Below are 15,585 nucleotides of genomic sequence, written 5' to 3'. Positions count from 1 at the left end.
CCCCCAGCTGTGCCCTGGACACCATATGTGAATTGATTGCCCCCCATCTATCTTCAGAGCTCGTAATGTTATGTGACCTAAACTGGGATATGCTTAACACCCCGGCCGTCCTACAATCTAAACTAGATGCCCTCAATCTCACATAAATTATCATGGAACCTACCAGGTACAACCCTAAATCCGAAACCATGGGCACCCTCATAGATATCACCCTGACCAACTTTCCCTCTAAATACACCTCTGCTGTCTTCAACCAGGATCTCAGTGAACACTGCCTCATTGCCTGCATCCGTAATGGGTCCGTGGTCAAACGACCACCCCTCATCACTGTCAAACGCTCCTTTAAACACTTCAGCTAGCATGCCTTTCTAATCAACCTGGCCCGGGTATCCTGGAAGGATATTAACCTCATCCCGTCAGTAGAGGATGCCTGGTTGCTCTTTAAAAGTGCTTTCCTCACCATTTTAAATAAGCATGCCTCATTCAAAAAATGTAGAACTAAGAACAGATATAGCCCAGACTTGACTGCCCTTGACCAACACAAAAACATCCTGTGACATACTGCATTAGCATCGAATAGCCCCCGCGATTTGCAACTTTTCAGGGAAGTCAGAAACCAATATACACAGTCAGTTAGGAAAGGTAAGGCTATCTTTTTCAAACAGAAATGTATATCCTGTAGCACTAATTCCCCAAAAATGTGGGACACTGTAAAGTCCATGGAGAATAAGAGTACCTCCTCCCAGCTGCCCACTGCACTGAGGCTAGGAAACACTGTCACCACCGATAAATCTACGATAATTGATAATTTCAAAAAGCATTTTTCTACAGCTGGCCATGCTTTCCATCTGGCTACCCCTACCCCGGCCAACAGCTCTGCACCCCCTGCAGAAACTTGCCCAAGCTCCCCCCATTACTCCTTCACCCAAATCCAGATAGCTGATGTTCTGAAAGAGCTGCAAAATCTGGACCCCTACAAATCAGCCGGGCTAGACAATCTGGACCCTCTCTTTCTTAAATTATCCGCCAAAATTGTTGCAACCCCTAACCTCCAGACGAGCTTCAATGCCATACAACTCTCCTAGCCTGTTCAACCTCACTTTCGTATCGTCTGAGATCCCCAAAGATTGGAAAGCTGCTCCGGTCATCCCCCATTTCAAAGGGGGAGATACTCTAGACCCAAACTATTATAGACCTATATCCATCCTGCCCTGCCTTTCTAAAATCTTCAAAAGCCAAGTTAACAAACAGATCATCGACCATTTTGAATCCCACCGTACTTTCTCCACTATGCAATCTGGTTTCCAAGCTGGTCATGGGTGCACCTCAGCCACGCTCAAGGTCAGAAACAATATCATAACCGCCATCGATAAAAGACAATACTGTGCAGCCGTCTTCATCGACCTGATCAAGGCTTTCGACTCTGTCAATCACCGCATTCTTATTGGCAGACTCAATAGCCTTGGTTTCTCAAACAACTGCCTCGCCTGGTTCACCAACTATCAATGATGTCACTCGTGCTGCTGGTGATTCGCTGATCCACCTCTACGCAGACGACACCATTCTGTAAACTTCTGGCCCTTCTTTGGGCACTGTGTTAACTAACCTCCAGACTAGCTTCAATGCCATACAACTCGTAAATGCAAGTAAAATTAAATGCAAGCGCTTCAACCGATCGCTGACCGCACCTGCCCGCCCGTCCAGCATCACTACTCTGGACGGTTCTGACTTAGAATATGTGGACAACTACAAATACCTAGGTGTCTGGTTAGACTGTAAACTCTCCTTCCAGACCCACATTTAAGCATCTCCAATCCAAAATTAAATCTAGAATCGGCTTCCTATTTCGCAACAAAGCATCCTTCACTCATGCTGCCAAACATACCCTCGTAAAACTGACTATTCTACCGATCCTTGACTTCGGCGATGTCATTTACAAAATAGCCTCCAACACTCTACTCAGCAAATTGGATGTAGTCTATCACAGTGCCATCCGTTTTGTCACCAAAGCCCCATATACTACCCACCACTGCGACCTGTATGCTCTCGTTGGCTGGCCCTCGCTTCATATTCGTCGCCAAACCCACTGGCTCCAGGTCATATATAAGTCCTTATCTCAGCTCACTGGTCACCATAGCAGCACCCACCCGTAGCACGCGCTCCAGCAGGTATATTTCACTGGTCACCCCCAAAGCCAATTCCTCCTTTGGCCGCCTTTCCTTCCAGTTCTCTGCTGCCAATGACTAGAACAAATTGCAAAAATCACTGAAGCGGGAGACTCATATCTCCCTCACTATCTTTAAGAATCAGCTATCGGGGCCTCCCGGGTGGCGCAGTGGTCTAGGGCACTGCATCGCAGCGCTAGCTGTGCCACCAGAGACTCTGGGTTCGCGCCCAGGCTCTGTCGCAGCCGACCGGGAGGTCCGTGGGGCGACGCACAATTGGCCTAGCGTCGTCCGGGTTAGGGAGGGTTTGGCCGGTAGGGATATCCTTGTCTCATCGCGCACCAGCGACTCCTGTGGCGGGCCGGGCGCAGTGCGCGCTAACCAAGGGGGCCAGGTGCACGGTGTTTCCTCCGACACATTGGTGCGGCTGGCTTCCGGGTTGGAGGCGCGCTGTGTTAAGAAACAGTGCGGCTTGGTTGGGTTATGCTTCGGAGGACGCATGGCTTTCGACCTTCGTCTCTCCCGAGCCCGTACGGGAGTTGTAGCGATGAGATAAGATAGTAATTACTAGTGATTGGATACCACAAAAATTGGGGAGAAAAGGGGGTAAAAAAAAAAAAAGAATTTAAAAAAAGAATCAGCTATCAGAGCAGCGTACAGATCATTCCACCTGTACACAGCCCATCTGTAAATAGCCCACCCACCCATCCACCTCATCCCCATAGTGTTATTTATATATATTTTGTTTTTGCTCCTTTGCACCACAGTATCTCTACTTGCACATTCATCTTCTGCACATCTATCACTACAGTGTTTATTTGTGAAATTGTTCCATGTGTAACTCTGTGTTGTTGTTTGTGTCACACTGCTTTGCTTTATCTGGGCCAGTTCGCAGTTGTAAATGAGAACTTGTTGTCAAGTTGTCAATACTATAGGTGGGAATGTCTTATGTCCGTCCTTCATGTTGTGTTGGTACATGGAATATTACTCAACTGCATATATCATAAATTGCTATTGCAAATAGAAGTATTATGTTCAACAACTGACATTTTCAGATATTATTTTGACAAACACACTTTGGTGCTTACAATTCATTCTCTATTGTCATAGATTTGGTGGGCACTGTCATCTGTGATCTTTGTGATATGACTTTCTTTAAGCACGTACTAATGAAACTGTCACTTCATATTTTTTTCTTAAAGTCTACAAACGCTCTACATTTATTCACTCTGTGATAGGGTTGGATCCTATATGCTACTTTTATTATTGTCCTGTAAATGGTTCAGTGCCTATAATTTAGGCTGTGTGTAGAATGGGACATTAAGGAAATCACCTCTACTACTAAATTACTACTAGATTATAGTGATAAGGAAAACAGCAATTTTGCCTGTGTATTCATTTGCCTATAACTAATCAGAATTCCATTATGTTTACATAAAAAAAGAGAGTACTTCAAAATGAGAAGATCCTGCCATGGAAAAGATGACTGGGAGGACATAAAGTGGAAAGGAGGTGAAATAACACACCATATAGCAGGACACCTTCAGCTGCGGGGTCTTTGTAATGCAGGTTTGATTGTTATATTTTCAATAATGAATGGTTAGCTGTTATGTGACAATTAGGTCGAAAACTCTATTTTATTTTTTGGTGTAGATGGCCTGCAAAGCTTACAGATTTAAGTCTAATAGCATGAGATGAAAGTAGACAAACATCAGAGTGTGCAATATGAAGGTATAGTCAGTGGACATTCTGAACCTTGTTTGAGGTCACTAGGTCACATGACCAAGGAGCTATTGAAATTTTAAAATTGTAAAAATGTATGTAAAATCATGTGAGATGAAAATGCACAAACTAAAGGGTGTGAAATATAGAAGGGTAGTCAGTGGACATTCTGAAACTTGTTTGAAGTCATTAGGTCACATGACCAAGGAGCTATTGACATTTATAATTTTGAAAAATGTATGTAAAATCATGTGAGATGAAAATGGACAAACTAAAGGGTGTGCAATATAGAAGGGTAGTCAGTGGACATTCTGAACCTTGTTTGAGTCAAGTAGGTCCACATGACCAAGGAGCTATTGAAATTCGAATGTAAAAAAAGTTTGTACTTTGTTTACGCTCCCTAACTAATTCAACTAGGAATACAAAATGCTGCTTACATTTCCACATGTTTATTAGCTTTGGAAAGCGAATGAATGTCCAAATCGTGAAAATAAGACCTGTGCAATGTTGTGTGCAATTTTTCCAACATCATGACACTTATTTGGAGTCTGTGGCTCAAGTGGTTTGAAAGCTATTGAGGTTTGAAAGCGCAAATATCCAACTTGAAACTGTCTTTACCTCGGTGACATGTTGCATGTTAAGAACCTGGACTTTTAATTTGGTTATGAACTGCACAGCGCAAAAGGAGAGGAAATCGTAGAAAATAGGCATCATTGTGAGTGCGGCTAAGCGTTACAAGGAATCCTTTCGATTAAAGTTCCGTCCTCACGGGCACCTGAGCTCGTGTAAGGACGTTATTTGAATGTGTGTAAGGACGTTATTTGAATGTGACTGAAGGAGTGGGATGGTAATTTATGTATTCAAACAACCATCAATGGAATAGTATTTTTGTTTTGTTTCAATACTCCGTGTAGTAGTTGGCGGCAATACACCAAAAGGTGTAGTCTGCCATAAAATTTTAAAGAAGAAGGTCTTCCAAACAGATGTCAGATAATAGGTTGGGCAACGTATCAGCTACATACGTGCGCCAGCGCAATTCCTTCGTCGCTCTGGAGGAGCTGATTCGGGTAGCGTCATCATCAGCACCATCATCGACTTGACTTCATCACTCTCACACTAGCTATGACAATGACTTTGCCTACGATTCGACAGCCATCCCCAACAGTCATTGAACCACAGCCACGCTGATGAGAGCACTTTGCACACCCCGCATAAAATTTAAAGGACCTCCGATTTGTTTGGTGCAAGCAGTGGCCGATGTTCTGAACTGAAGCCGAGGTAGCCTGTGTGGGGCCTTGGGACGCCTGCGTTCATATTTCTGTTTTTTTCTTGCAAACATGGCGGCCCCTGCGCTAACCAGCCGGGCTGGGTCCGTAAATAGCTTGGGAAACAGCCCCACTGCGACTCCCAGCTCCACGAACAATAACAACAAGATCATCCAAAACTACCCCGAGCTCGATTTCAGGTCCGGGGCCAGAATCGAGGATTTGAACCGATTGATTCTGGAATTTAGTAAACACGATCAGCGAGAATATGACGACCAGCGAGCGCTCGAGATTCACACCGCCAAGGATTTCATTTTCTCCATGCTCGGTAAGAGATTGTGGGTGGGAAAATCACGTCTGTTTAGCTGACATTTTAACCTAGAATGAGGCAGATTAAAAAAAATGTATTATGCGAAACGTATTTATGACAATTCTCAATAACAACTACAGTCCGCTAGCTTGATCAGTGGTGAATGGATGCAATAATAAAAGCAAGTGTGCTATTTCAAATCTATCAGTGTAGATCAAGAGATCAAATCAAGAGGCTGACTATAAATCCCGAATATCTATCTAATCTCTGACCCATCATTGTCCGGTCCTAGATAAATTGAACAATATAATAATTCATTATTTTAGTCTTACATCATTCATAGGGCTGCACTGCCTGCAAACTGTCTGTGATTGCCATTGCTCGAGGGCATACGTTGTGGTTGAAATCTGGTCGGGAGGTTTTATACCCATATGACAACCAGATTTCATGCAAAATACGTTTTTTTTCATGATGTCATGAAAAATATGTATTAATCTGATCGAACTACTGACCAGTTATCTAAATGCTACTCAATTAATAAACATGTGCATAGTGTTTGTGGGCCATGCACCCATTGAATATATGACATTGGAACCATTACAATTATACAAATTGGAGTAATGTTCTTTTTCAGAAGGGTTTGCATGATTCCGTTTAGAACAGTTGGCAAATAACAGCTGGCAGAGCGCACCAAAGCGGGTTAGGGTCTCATGGACCCAGTCAAGGAGCTGGGCCTATTCCGTTTGAGACTCGGACTCAGGGGGCTTCATGCGGGCGGAGCTCTTCCCGATTCCGATATAATCATATTACCTTGGGCTAAGGCTAATGGTACTCGGGCCGAGTCCTCATCAGTTTTTCCGGTCCGATTAACTTTTTCAGGAGTAGGGCCATTTTACGTTTTTATCCGGCAGGTGATGAAATACCAGTTAAAAAATGTGTTATATTTCACCTCCAATGCATCGAATTTGCTAGGTCATTAGCAAGCTAAAATGTGTGACAGTCTCTGCGGCCCTATAGCTATCAGAGATGGTTCCTAATTTAGAGGATCTATGCTTTAAATGCTTTTGATTTTAGTACAGGCTATGGCAATGCTTTTCGTAGTTGCAGTCCACCGAATTGAAAAGTGCACATTCACTTCCATAATATTTGTTATAGGCTACCAGCATGTAAGATGAACATGCACTATAATATAGTATATGCCTACCCTTACAAAAATGTACTGCCGTTAAAATACAGTAAAACTTCAGTACAATGAAATAATGTTTTTTAAATGAATAATATCTGGTAGATTGCTGTGTGTGGCTTTTAATGGTAATCGTTTGTTTATTGTGCTGTGCATTTTCTTCTGTTCCACTGAATGCAATTTCGATTTTATAGAGTAACTAAATTAGTTTTCAGAATTTAACAAAAAAACACGTAGACCTATGTATTTTATTTCAATATCCTACTACAATCCACCAGGATTTACAAACCCCTATATTTATTCAATTTATTTCAATAGTCAAACATTATTGCACCTGAATTTGACCCTGACAATTATATTGTCCCTTAAAGCTTTTGAGCAATTCAAATTACTGCACGCATTGTTATTTTAATGTCAGTAGCTAAATGAGGAGGTAGGCATATCTGTTCCAACTAAAATTTGGATTGGAACCGGTGCTAGCAGCAATAGATCTCCGTGCGCGGTGCAGGCAGCTTGAGCGATCAAGCGCATTGCTCATGCGTCATTGGAACAGAGCGCCCTGTAGGTTACCCAACAACACAGCTGGAAAACAATGACAGCTTCGAAATGTGCACAAAAAACTTCGATAACATTCTCCTGCATTCTTGTTTTACTTTTGTAAGTAAGGCGGCGGTTTGTTGGGGAGAAGAACTTCAAGGAAAGTTTTGCTAGCTGGCTAATTTTAGCTAGCTAACATTAGCTCTCTAGCTAATCTTCTATGGACATGGTAAGTTAACATTTTTACCTCCTGCAGCTAGCTAACATTTTTACATTTTGAAATCTGTTTAGCTAATGACGGTGTTGCTGTCTGTCTCTCTCTGTCTGTGTATGTGTGTGTGTTGCTGTCTGTCTCTCTCTGTCTGTGTATGTGTGTGGGAGAGACGGACAGAGTGACGATGATCACAATAACTTTAGAAAACGTGTGCAAAATGCTTACAGTAAGTGTCATGAAAAGCCTGGAAACTTTACCGGCCTCCGTAAAGTCCTAAAATATGTCCCAGACCACTGTGGTGGAGGAGGATGCAAAGTATGTATATGAGCAAGTTGCTCTTTTTTGAAGACCTCTCTAAGCTATAACTGTAACAGACTTCTTCAACTAGTACCACGGAAATACTTTTAGCCAGCTGAGTCCACAAAGTTTTTTCAGGAAAATCCTTTTTCTAGTTTCCTTTTAAAATCTGAAATTGATAAAGTTGTAATGCGCTGATTCTCTTCACTGCAGATCTGACCCATCACACCACTATTCAAGAGGGCCACTATGCTCCAGATTGCCTTCTCTGCTCTGCAGTCCTCGATGAAGATCTACCCGATTACACCACTCTTATTAGGCATGAATAAAAATCCCAATGTGCATTTATATACTCTGTCCCAGTCTTTCTATGCATGTAATGTCTGTGGGTTAATTATGAAACAATTACTGTGCAGATGTGCAAAGAATTGTGATGTAGATTGTTTTTTTCCATTGCTTGATCTATTTTAAATGTAAGAATATGCAGATTGAAACTTTAAATGGTGCCTATGGAAATGAATAGAAATGTAATGAACAAGGTTTTCAATATCCAACTTTATCCTTTGCAATCCTTTTTACAGTAGGTAATAAGCTGTAGTCAGGTGGTTATTATCAGGTTGTGATGAGGTCTTAACTATGACCTGTAGCCGACATAATAAACTCAGCAAAAAAATAAACGTCCTCTCACTGTCAACTGCTTTTATTTTCAGCAAACTTAACATGTGTAAATATTTGTATGAACATAACAAGATTCAACAACTGAGACATGAACTGAACAAGTTCCACAGATATGTGACTAACAAAAATTGAATAATGTGTCCCTGAACAAAGGGGGGGTCAAAATCAAAAGTAACAGTCAGTATCTGTTGTGGCCATCAGCTGCATTAAGTACTGCAGTGCATCTCCTCTTGGACTGCACCAGATTTGCTAGTTCTTGCTGTGAGATGTTACCCCACACTTCCACCAAGGCACCTGCAAGTTCCCGGACATTTCTGGGGGGAATGGCCCTAGCCCTCACCCTCCGATCCAACAGGTCCCAGATGTGCTCAATGGGATTGAGATAAGGGCTCTTCACTGACCATGGCAGAACACTGACATTCTTGTCTTGCAGGAAATCACACACAGAACAAGCAGTATGGCTGGTGGCATTGTCATGCTGGAGAGTCATGTCAGGATGAGCCTGCAGGAAGAGAACCCCATGAGGGAGGAGGATGTCTTCCCTGTAACGCACAGCGTTGAGATTGCCTGCAATGACAAGCTCAGTCCGATGATGCTGTGAAACACCGCCCCAGACAATGACGTACCCTCCACCTCCAAATTGATCCCGCTCCAGAGTACAGGCCTCTGTGTAATGCTCATTCATTCGACGATAAACGCAAATCCGACCATCACCCCTGGTGAGACAAAACCGCGACTCGTCAGTGAAGAGCACTTTTTGCCAGTCCTGTCTGGTCCAGCGACGGTGGGTTTGTGCCCATAGGTGACATTGTTGCCGGTGATGTCTGGTGAGGACCTGCCTTACAACAAGCCTACAAGCCCTCAGTCCATCCTCTCTCAGCCTATTGCAGACAGTCTGAGCGCTGATGGAGGGATTTGCTTTCCTGTTGTAACTCGGGCAGTTGTTGTTGCCACCCTGTACCTGTCCCGCAGGTGTGATGTTCGGATGTACCGATCCTGTGCAGGTGTTGTTACACGTGGTCTGCCACTGCGAGGACGATCAGTTGTCCGTTCTGTCTCCCTGTTGCACTGTTTTAGGCGTCTCACAGTACAGACATTGCAATTTATTGCTCTGGCCACATCTGCAGTCCTCATCCCTCCTTGCAGCATGCCTAAGGCACGTTCACGCAGATGAGCAGGGACACTGGGCATCTTTCTTTTTATGTTTTTCAGAGTCAGTAGATAGGCCTCTTTCGTGTCCTAAGTTTTCATAACTGTGACCATAATTGCCTACCGTCTGTAAGCTGTTAGTGTCTTAATGACCGCTCCACAGGTGCATGTTCATTAACTGTTTATGGTTCATTGAACAAGCATGGGTAACAGTGTTTAAACCCTTTACAATGAAGATCTGTGAAGTTATTTGGATTTTTACGAATTATCTTTGAAAGACGGGGTCCTGAAAAAGGGACGTTTTATTTTTTTGCTGAGTTTATAACTCAATTTAGTGGTCAGAATTATGAGGAGGTGGTCAGATAGAGGTATCAGTTGCGACCAGAATAAGATGTCATGTTTTTTAACCCCCCTTTTCTCCCCAATTTCGATCTTGTCTCAGCGCTGCAACTTCCCAATGGGCTCGAAGGTCGAGTCATGTGTCCTCCAAAACATGACCTGCCAAACCGCGCTTCTTAACACCTGCCCGCTTAACCTGGAAGCCAGCCGCACCAATGTGTCGGAGGAAACACCTTTCGCCTGTCAACCAGGGTCAGCCTGCAGTCGCCCGACCCGCCACAAGGAGGTGCTAGAGCGTGATGAGCCAAGTAAAGCCCCCCGGCCAAACCCTCCCTTAACCCTGACGACGCAGGGCCAATTGTGCGCCACCCTATGACATGGCTGAAACAGGAACTAACTTTGCCACGTTTCATATATAGCAGTGGATATACAAATGAATGTGATATTTGATTCTCTCTCAATAATTCATTGTACAATGAACACACACATATTTCCATTTGTGAGTGTGTGATATGGTGGTTGGTGACGTATTTATTTCGACAAGAAAAACTTTTATAAACAATGTCAACACTGCCATGTTGATCTGAGCCTTGCTGTTGGAAAACCACGTTAGTGTTCGGCTATCACGGTTGAACCTCCCCTGACTTCACTCCTCGGCATTCGTCTCGTCGGTTGCTTTAGCATTGTCACTCAAACGTGCCCACTAACTCGGTGGCATTCAAAGTCTGGTCATGACCCCTAGTGGGGTCGCGGGGGAACTACAGTGGTATCACCATTTTTTTATTTAAAAAAATTAAGATGACAGATCATTGTATGGGGCAATATACAAAGGGTTTTGAGAAAGATGATTTTTTTTTTTTTAACTTGAATAACTTTGATTTGACTGGCATATTAGGTGAACTGTTGTGGTGGTGTACTGGTTCAGCAGCAGTGCAGAAAACTGGACACCATGAAAACTCACTCAGATGACGTGTGCAAAAGATACAAAAAGAGTAGCAGACCGACACACACAGTCTCACACACACACAGTCTCTCTCTTTCTCTCTCTCTCTCTCACACACACGCACACACAGCATATGTTTTACTGTCCTTGTGAGGACCTAACATTTATTTCCATTCAAAATCCTATTTTCCCTAAACCTAATCCTTACCCGAACTCTTAACCCTAACTCTAATTGTAACTTTAAACCTAAAGCTAACCCCTAAACTTAAAATAGTCTTCGTCCTCATGGAGACCTGGGAAATGGCCCCACGAGGGAGAATTTTCCTGGTTTTACTATCCTTGTGGGGACTTTAAGGGATTTCCGGTACCCTCAAGGACAGTAGTACAAGCCCACACACACACACACACGTGCACTGTAGGCCTACACACTTAAGCTTCTTGCGCTTAGTGTCTCAAAGTCACAGTGTCTCAAACAAACAGTGACAGTAGACCACAGTGTTGAGCCACTCGGGCCTGTCTCTTATGTCGGGGGTTATGGCTGCTGAGAGGGAACAGACACTGCCTGGAATCAGTGAAGAGGAAGAGAGAAAAAAGAGACAGAGCACTGCAGTCCACATAAATAAACTCAGCCGATGCTAATGGAGCATGCTAGGCTAGCTCAGTCTAGTGCAGTGCACACAGAACCCAGAAGCCAATGGCAAGTCATTTGTTTTACATCTGAAATGTTATGGGATGGTAGCAAAAAAGAAACGTCCTCTCATTGTCAACTGCGTTTATTTTCAGCAAACTTAACGTGTAAATATTTGTATGAACATAACAAGATTCAACAACTGAGACATAAACTGAACAAGTTCCACAGACATGTGACTAACAGAAATGGAATAATGTGTCCCTGAACAAAGGGGGGGTCAAAATCAAAAGTAACAGTCAGTATCTGTTGTGGCCATCAGCTGCATTAAGTACTGCAGTGCATCTCCTCCTCATGGACTGCACCAGATTTGCCAGTTCTTGCTGTGAGATGTTACCCCACACTTCCACCAAGGCACCTGCAAGTTCCTGGACATTTCTGGGGGGAATGACCCTAGCCCTCACCCTCCAATCCAACAGGTCCCAGACGTGCTCAATGGGATTGAGATAAGGGCTCTTCGCTGGCCATGGCAGAACACTGACATCCCTGTCTTGCAGGAAATCACGCACAGAACAAGCAGTATGGCTGGTGGCATTGTCATGCTGGAGAGTCATGTCAGGATGAGCCTGCAGGAAGGGTACCACATGAGGGAGGAGGATGTCTTCCCTGTAACGCACAGCGTTGAGATTGCCTGTACGGACATCAAGCTCAGTCCGATGATGCTGTGACACACCGCCCCAGACCATGACGGACCCTCCACCTCCAAATCGATCCCGCTCCAGAGTACAGGCCTCTGTGTAATGCTCCTTCCTTTGGAATGGCATAGGCTACCTTATTACAGAGAATTTGCACCGTGAAAACCTAATCATAGGCTAGCTATATGCTGTCTATTCATCCCCCTATTTTTTAAGGAGTGGGACAGTCTCACTCCTTTTGTATTTTTGTTTGTTTTATTGAACAGATAGGACAGGCAAGGAAAGACAGGAAAGGTAGGAGGAGGTTGAGTCAAATGACAGTGGGCCGGATTCGAACCCATGCCAACTCTAACGGCTGGACCACACAGGCCACTATTAATCCCCCTTCATTCTTCTCCCATCAGGTATGGTGCAGAAACTGGACCAGAAGCTCCCTGTGGCCAACGAGTACCTGCTGCTGTCAGGTGGTGTGCGGGAGGGCGTGGTCGACATGGACCTAGACGAGCTGAGTGTTTACGCCCGCGGCACCGACTATGACATGGACTTTACCCTCCTCGTGCCTGCGCTCAAGCTGCACGACCGCAACCAGCCGGTCACTCTGGACATGCGCCACTCAGCCCTGTGCCACTCGTGGCTGAGCCTGCGCCTCTTCGACGAGGGCACCATCAACAAGTGGAAGGACTGCTGCACAGTGGTAGACCACATCAATGGCGCCACCAACTACTTCTTCTCACCCACACTGGTGGCTGACTGGTTCTACGAGTCCATCAGCGTGGTCCTGGTGGAGATCCAGAAGAAGCCCCAGCGCGGCATGCCCCGCGTGGAGAAGGTGGAGCGGAACGGCACAATCATCTCCGTCATCCTGGGCGTGGGCAGCAGCCGCATGCTCTATGACATCGTGCCTGTGGTCTCCTTCAAGGGATGGCCAGCGGTGGCCCAGAGCTGGCTGATGGAGAACCACTTCTGGGATGGCAAGATCACAGAGGAGGAGGTGATCAGCGGCTTCTACCTGGTGCCTGCCTGCTCCCACAAGGGCCGTAAGGAGAATGAGTGGCGCCTGTCTTTTGCCCGTAGCGAAGTGCAGCTCAAGAAGTGCATCTCGGCCAGCCTGATGCAGGCCTACCAGGCGTGCAAGGCCATCATTATCAAGCTGCTGTCAAGGCCCAAGGCCATCAGCCCCTACCACCTGCGCAGCATGATGCTGTGGTCCTGCGATCGGCTCCCCGCCACCTACCTGTCCCAGGAAGACTTCTCAGCCCACTTCCTGCTAGGCCTCATCGACGACCTGCAGAACTGCCTGGTCAACAAGATGTGCCCCAACTACTTCATCCCACAGTGCAACATGCTGGAGCACCTGTCGGACGAGATGGCCATGCTCCACGCCCGCAAGCTCAGCTCGGTGCGCTCCGACCCGGCCGAGCACCTGCGCACCACCATTGAGCACGCCAAGGCGGCCAACCGACTGACCCTGGAACTGCATTGGCGCGGCAGTGCCTCAAACCTGCCGTCGCCACAGTCGGACGCGGGCGGCGAACACCAGCCGGATGACCGCTTGGCTAAGAAGCTGCAGCAGCTGGTGACGGAGAATCCCGGAAAGTCCATCTCGGTGTTCATCAACCCCGATGACGTGACGCGGCCGCACTTCCGCATCGACGACAAGTTCTTCTGAGACTTCAAAATAGAAAAAAGCTATTCTTCTCCTCCCCCCACATCACCCATTCTCCCTTTGACTAGATCGATCGGTCGAGTCGTCAAATTAGTCGGTTTCCCAAGTAACGGTCGCCACAGAGCATTGTGAGGTGCTTTTGTGCAATGGTGTCTTCCCATTTTGTTTCCCTGTCCCCACACCCCACCAACCCTACAGTGCCCGTGTCACCTTGAGAAGGCCTTTACAGGACTACATGAAACAGGTGGACGAAGAGGTACTGGCGTCTTTCCTCGGAAAGTTAAGGAATGGCTTAGTCCCTGTTGGGGAACTGATGGTACTAACGCCATAACTGTGCATAAAGAGAGTTGAGTGGATATTTGTGTGTGTGTGGACATTGGTATTATTTTGGACAGAATGTACAGGCACACAGTTATGGTGGAAGTTGTGATGTGAAGTCTGAAATGTTGCATATCTTTTAGGAAGGCAATTTCAACGGTCTTTTTTCTCTCTATTGGTTTAGAGCTGTTATTCCAATAAGCTGTATCGCAATGACAAAATGTTTCTAACTTTACATTCTCTGTGCATTCATGCCCATGTCCTATGTGTACAGTGAACAGTTCCAGATGTATCCAGAATATGCCAAAAACCTGCAGATATCTGACTGGCAATGTGATACACATATCTTCATCCTCAAGTGCAATTAGTAAACAAAAACACACACACACCACACCACACATATAAGTGCTAACACTCATCATACACACTCCTGATCAGTGAAGTGGTGTATTTGTTACGTATTTGTGATATTCCAGAACTCTGGGACCTTGTCCTTTTGTTTGTTTGTGTTATATGGAACTCGGAAACATTTGGCTGTGACTCTTATTTTCCATATTGCTGCTGACCTTATGAAGATGTTTTATGATTGACTGGTTATGCAAATTAAGTTGAACAAACACACAATGATGTATTTTAATTGGACATGGGCGTAGCTACTGTGTACATAATATTGTAAAACAGCAGTGGGAACCTGCCTGTATCAGTTGTATGGACCAATCGGTCAGCGGCATTGTCAGCACCAACGAATCGCGTGGCCTGAGGTTCTTCAAATCCTGTTGAGTCAAACCTGTCATGGACCAAAATGAGCAACCTCACCATCGGCAGGGATCATTTGCTCACGAGTGGCGCAGCGGTCTAAGGCACTGCATCTCATTGTAAGAAGCATCACTGCAGTCCCTGGTTCGAATCCAGGCTGCATCACATCCGGCCGTGATTGGGAGTCCCATAGGGCGGCGCACAATTGGCCCAGCGTCGTCTGGGTTTGGCCGGGGTAGGCCGTCATTGTAAATAAGAATTTGTTCTTAACTGACTTGCCTAGTTAAATAATAAAATAAAAAAACACACTGCCTTACCATCAATTCAGACTAATCACTGGAGTGGCCTGAAGAATGTGTTCTATGCCTTACCAAAGGCATACTGGCCGCATTCCGGGCTGACTACGTTGCAGACGCCTGCGAAATCTCACAACGCCTGGATAGCTGTCATATCACGTCATATGAGATGTCATATCACATCATATGACATCGCAATCTGATGCCTGTCTGTACAAATCGATTGACCATGGGTTGATGCAATGCAATATCGGCAATGTAGTTAGCCTGAAACGTGACCATACTGTATGAGAGGGAGAGCAAGTCCCCCCAATGATCAAATCAAATTGTGTGTAGATGGTAACACTATAATCAAGCTAAAATGTAATTAAACATATTTAACAACGACTCTAAAGAGAAACTGCTCGGAAATAGTTGACAAAAC

At 45.1% G+C, this 15,585-nt stretch overlaps 1 protein-coding gene and 1 long non-coding RNA gene across 4 annotated transcripts; both read left to right on the top strand.

Moving 5' to 3' along the window:
• Positions 1 to 4,874: 4,874 nt before the first annotated feature.
• On the top strand, positions 4,875 to 15,033 carry LOC120028954 (protein MB21D2-like). Of its 3 annotated transcripts, none has more exons than XM_038974234.1 (2): positions 4,875 to 5,480; positions 12,530 to 15,033. In XM_038974234.1, exons 1-2 carry the CDS (start codon positions 5,225 to 5,227, stop codon positions 13,792 to 13,794), a joined length of 1,521 nt encoding a protein of 506 aa, XP_038830162.1. In that variant the 5' UTR covers positions 4,875 to 5,224; the 3' UTR covers positions 13,795 to 15,033. The 3 variants fall into 3 exon arrangements, 1 of the variants encoding a protein (XP_038830162.1); XR_005473550.1 differs by lacking the exon at positions 12,530 to 15,033 and adding an exon at positions 7,312 to 8,358 and having other exon boundaries at positions 5,368 to 5,480; XR_005473549.1 differs by lacking the exon at positions 12,530 to 15,033 and adding an exon at positions 7,308 to 8,358 and having other exon boundaries at positions 5,373 to 5,480.
• On the top strand, positions 7,510 to 8,358 carry LOC120028955. The gene is made up of 2 exons (XR_005473551.1): positions 7,510 to 7,622; positions 7,907 to 8,358. It is a non-coding gene; the product is annotated as an uncharacterized LOC120028955 (long non-coding RNA).
• Positions 15,034 to 15,585: the final 552 nt, after the last annotated feature.

Source organism: Salvelinus namaycush, chromosome 34, assembly GCF_016432855.1.
Source record: "Salvelinus namaycush isolate Seneca chromosome 34, SaNama_1.0, whole genome shotgun sequence".
NCBI lineage: Eukaryota > Metazoa > Chordata > Actinopteri > Salmoniformes > Salmonidae > Salvelinus > Salvelinus namaycush.
The sequence above is the reverse complement of the archived record's forward strand: the minus strand, read 5'-3'. Positions and strand labels throughout refer to the sequence as shown.

Coding starts and splice junctions, on each gene's coding strand:
- LOC120028954 (XM_038974234.1), top strand. CDS start 5,225: ATGGCGGCCCCTGCGCTAACCAGCCGGGCTGGGTCCGTAAATAGCTTG. Junction 5,481..12,529: donor TTTCATTTTCTCCATGCTCG/GTAAGAGATTGT, acceptor TTCTCCCATCAG/GTATGGTGCAGAAACTGGAC.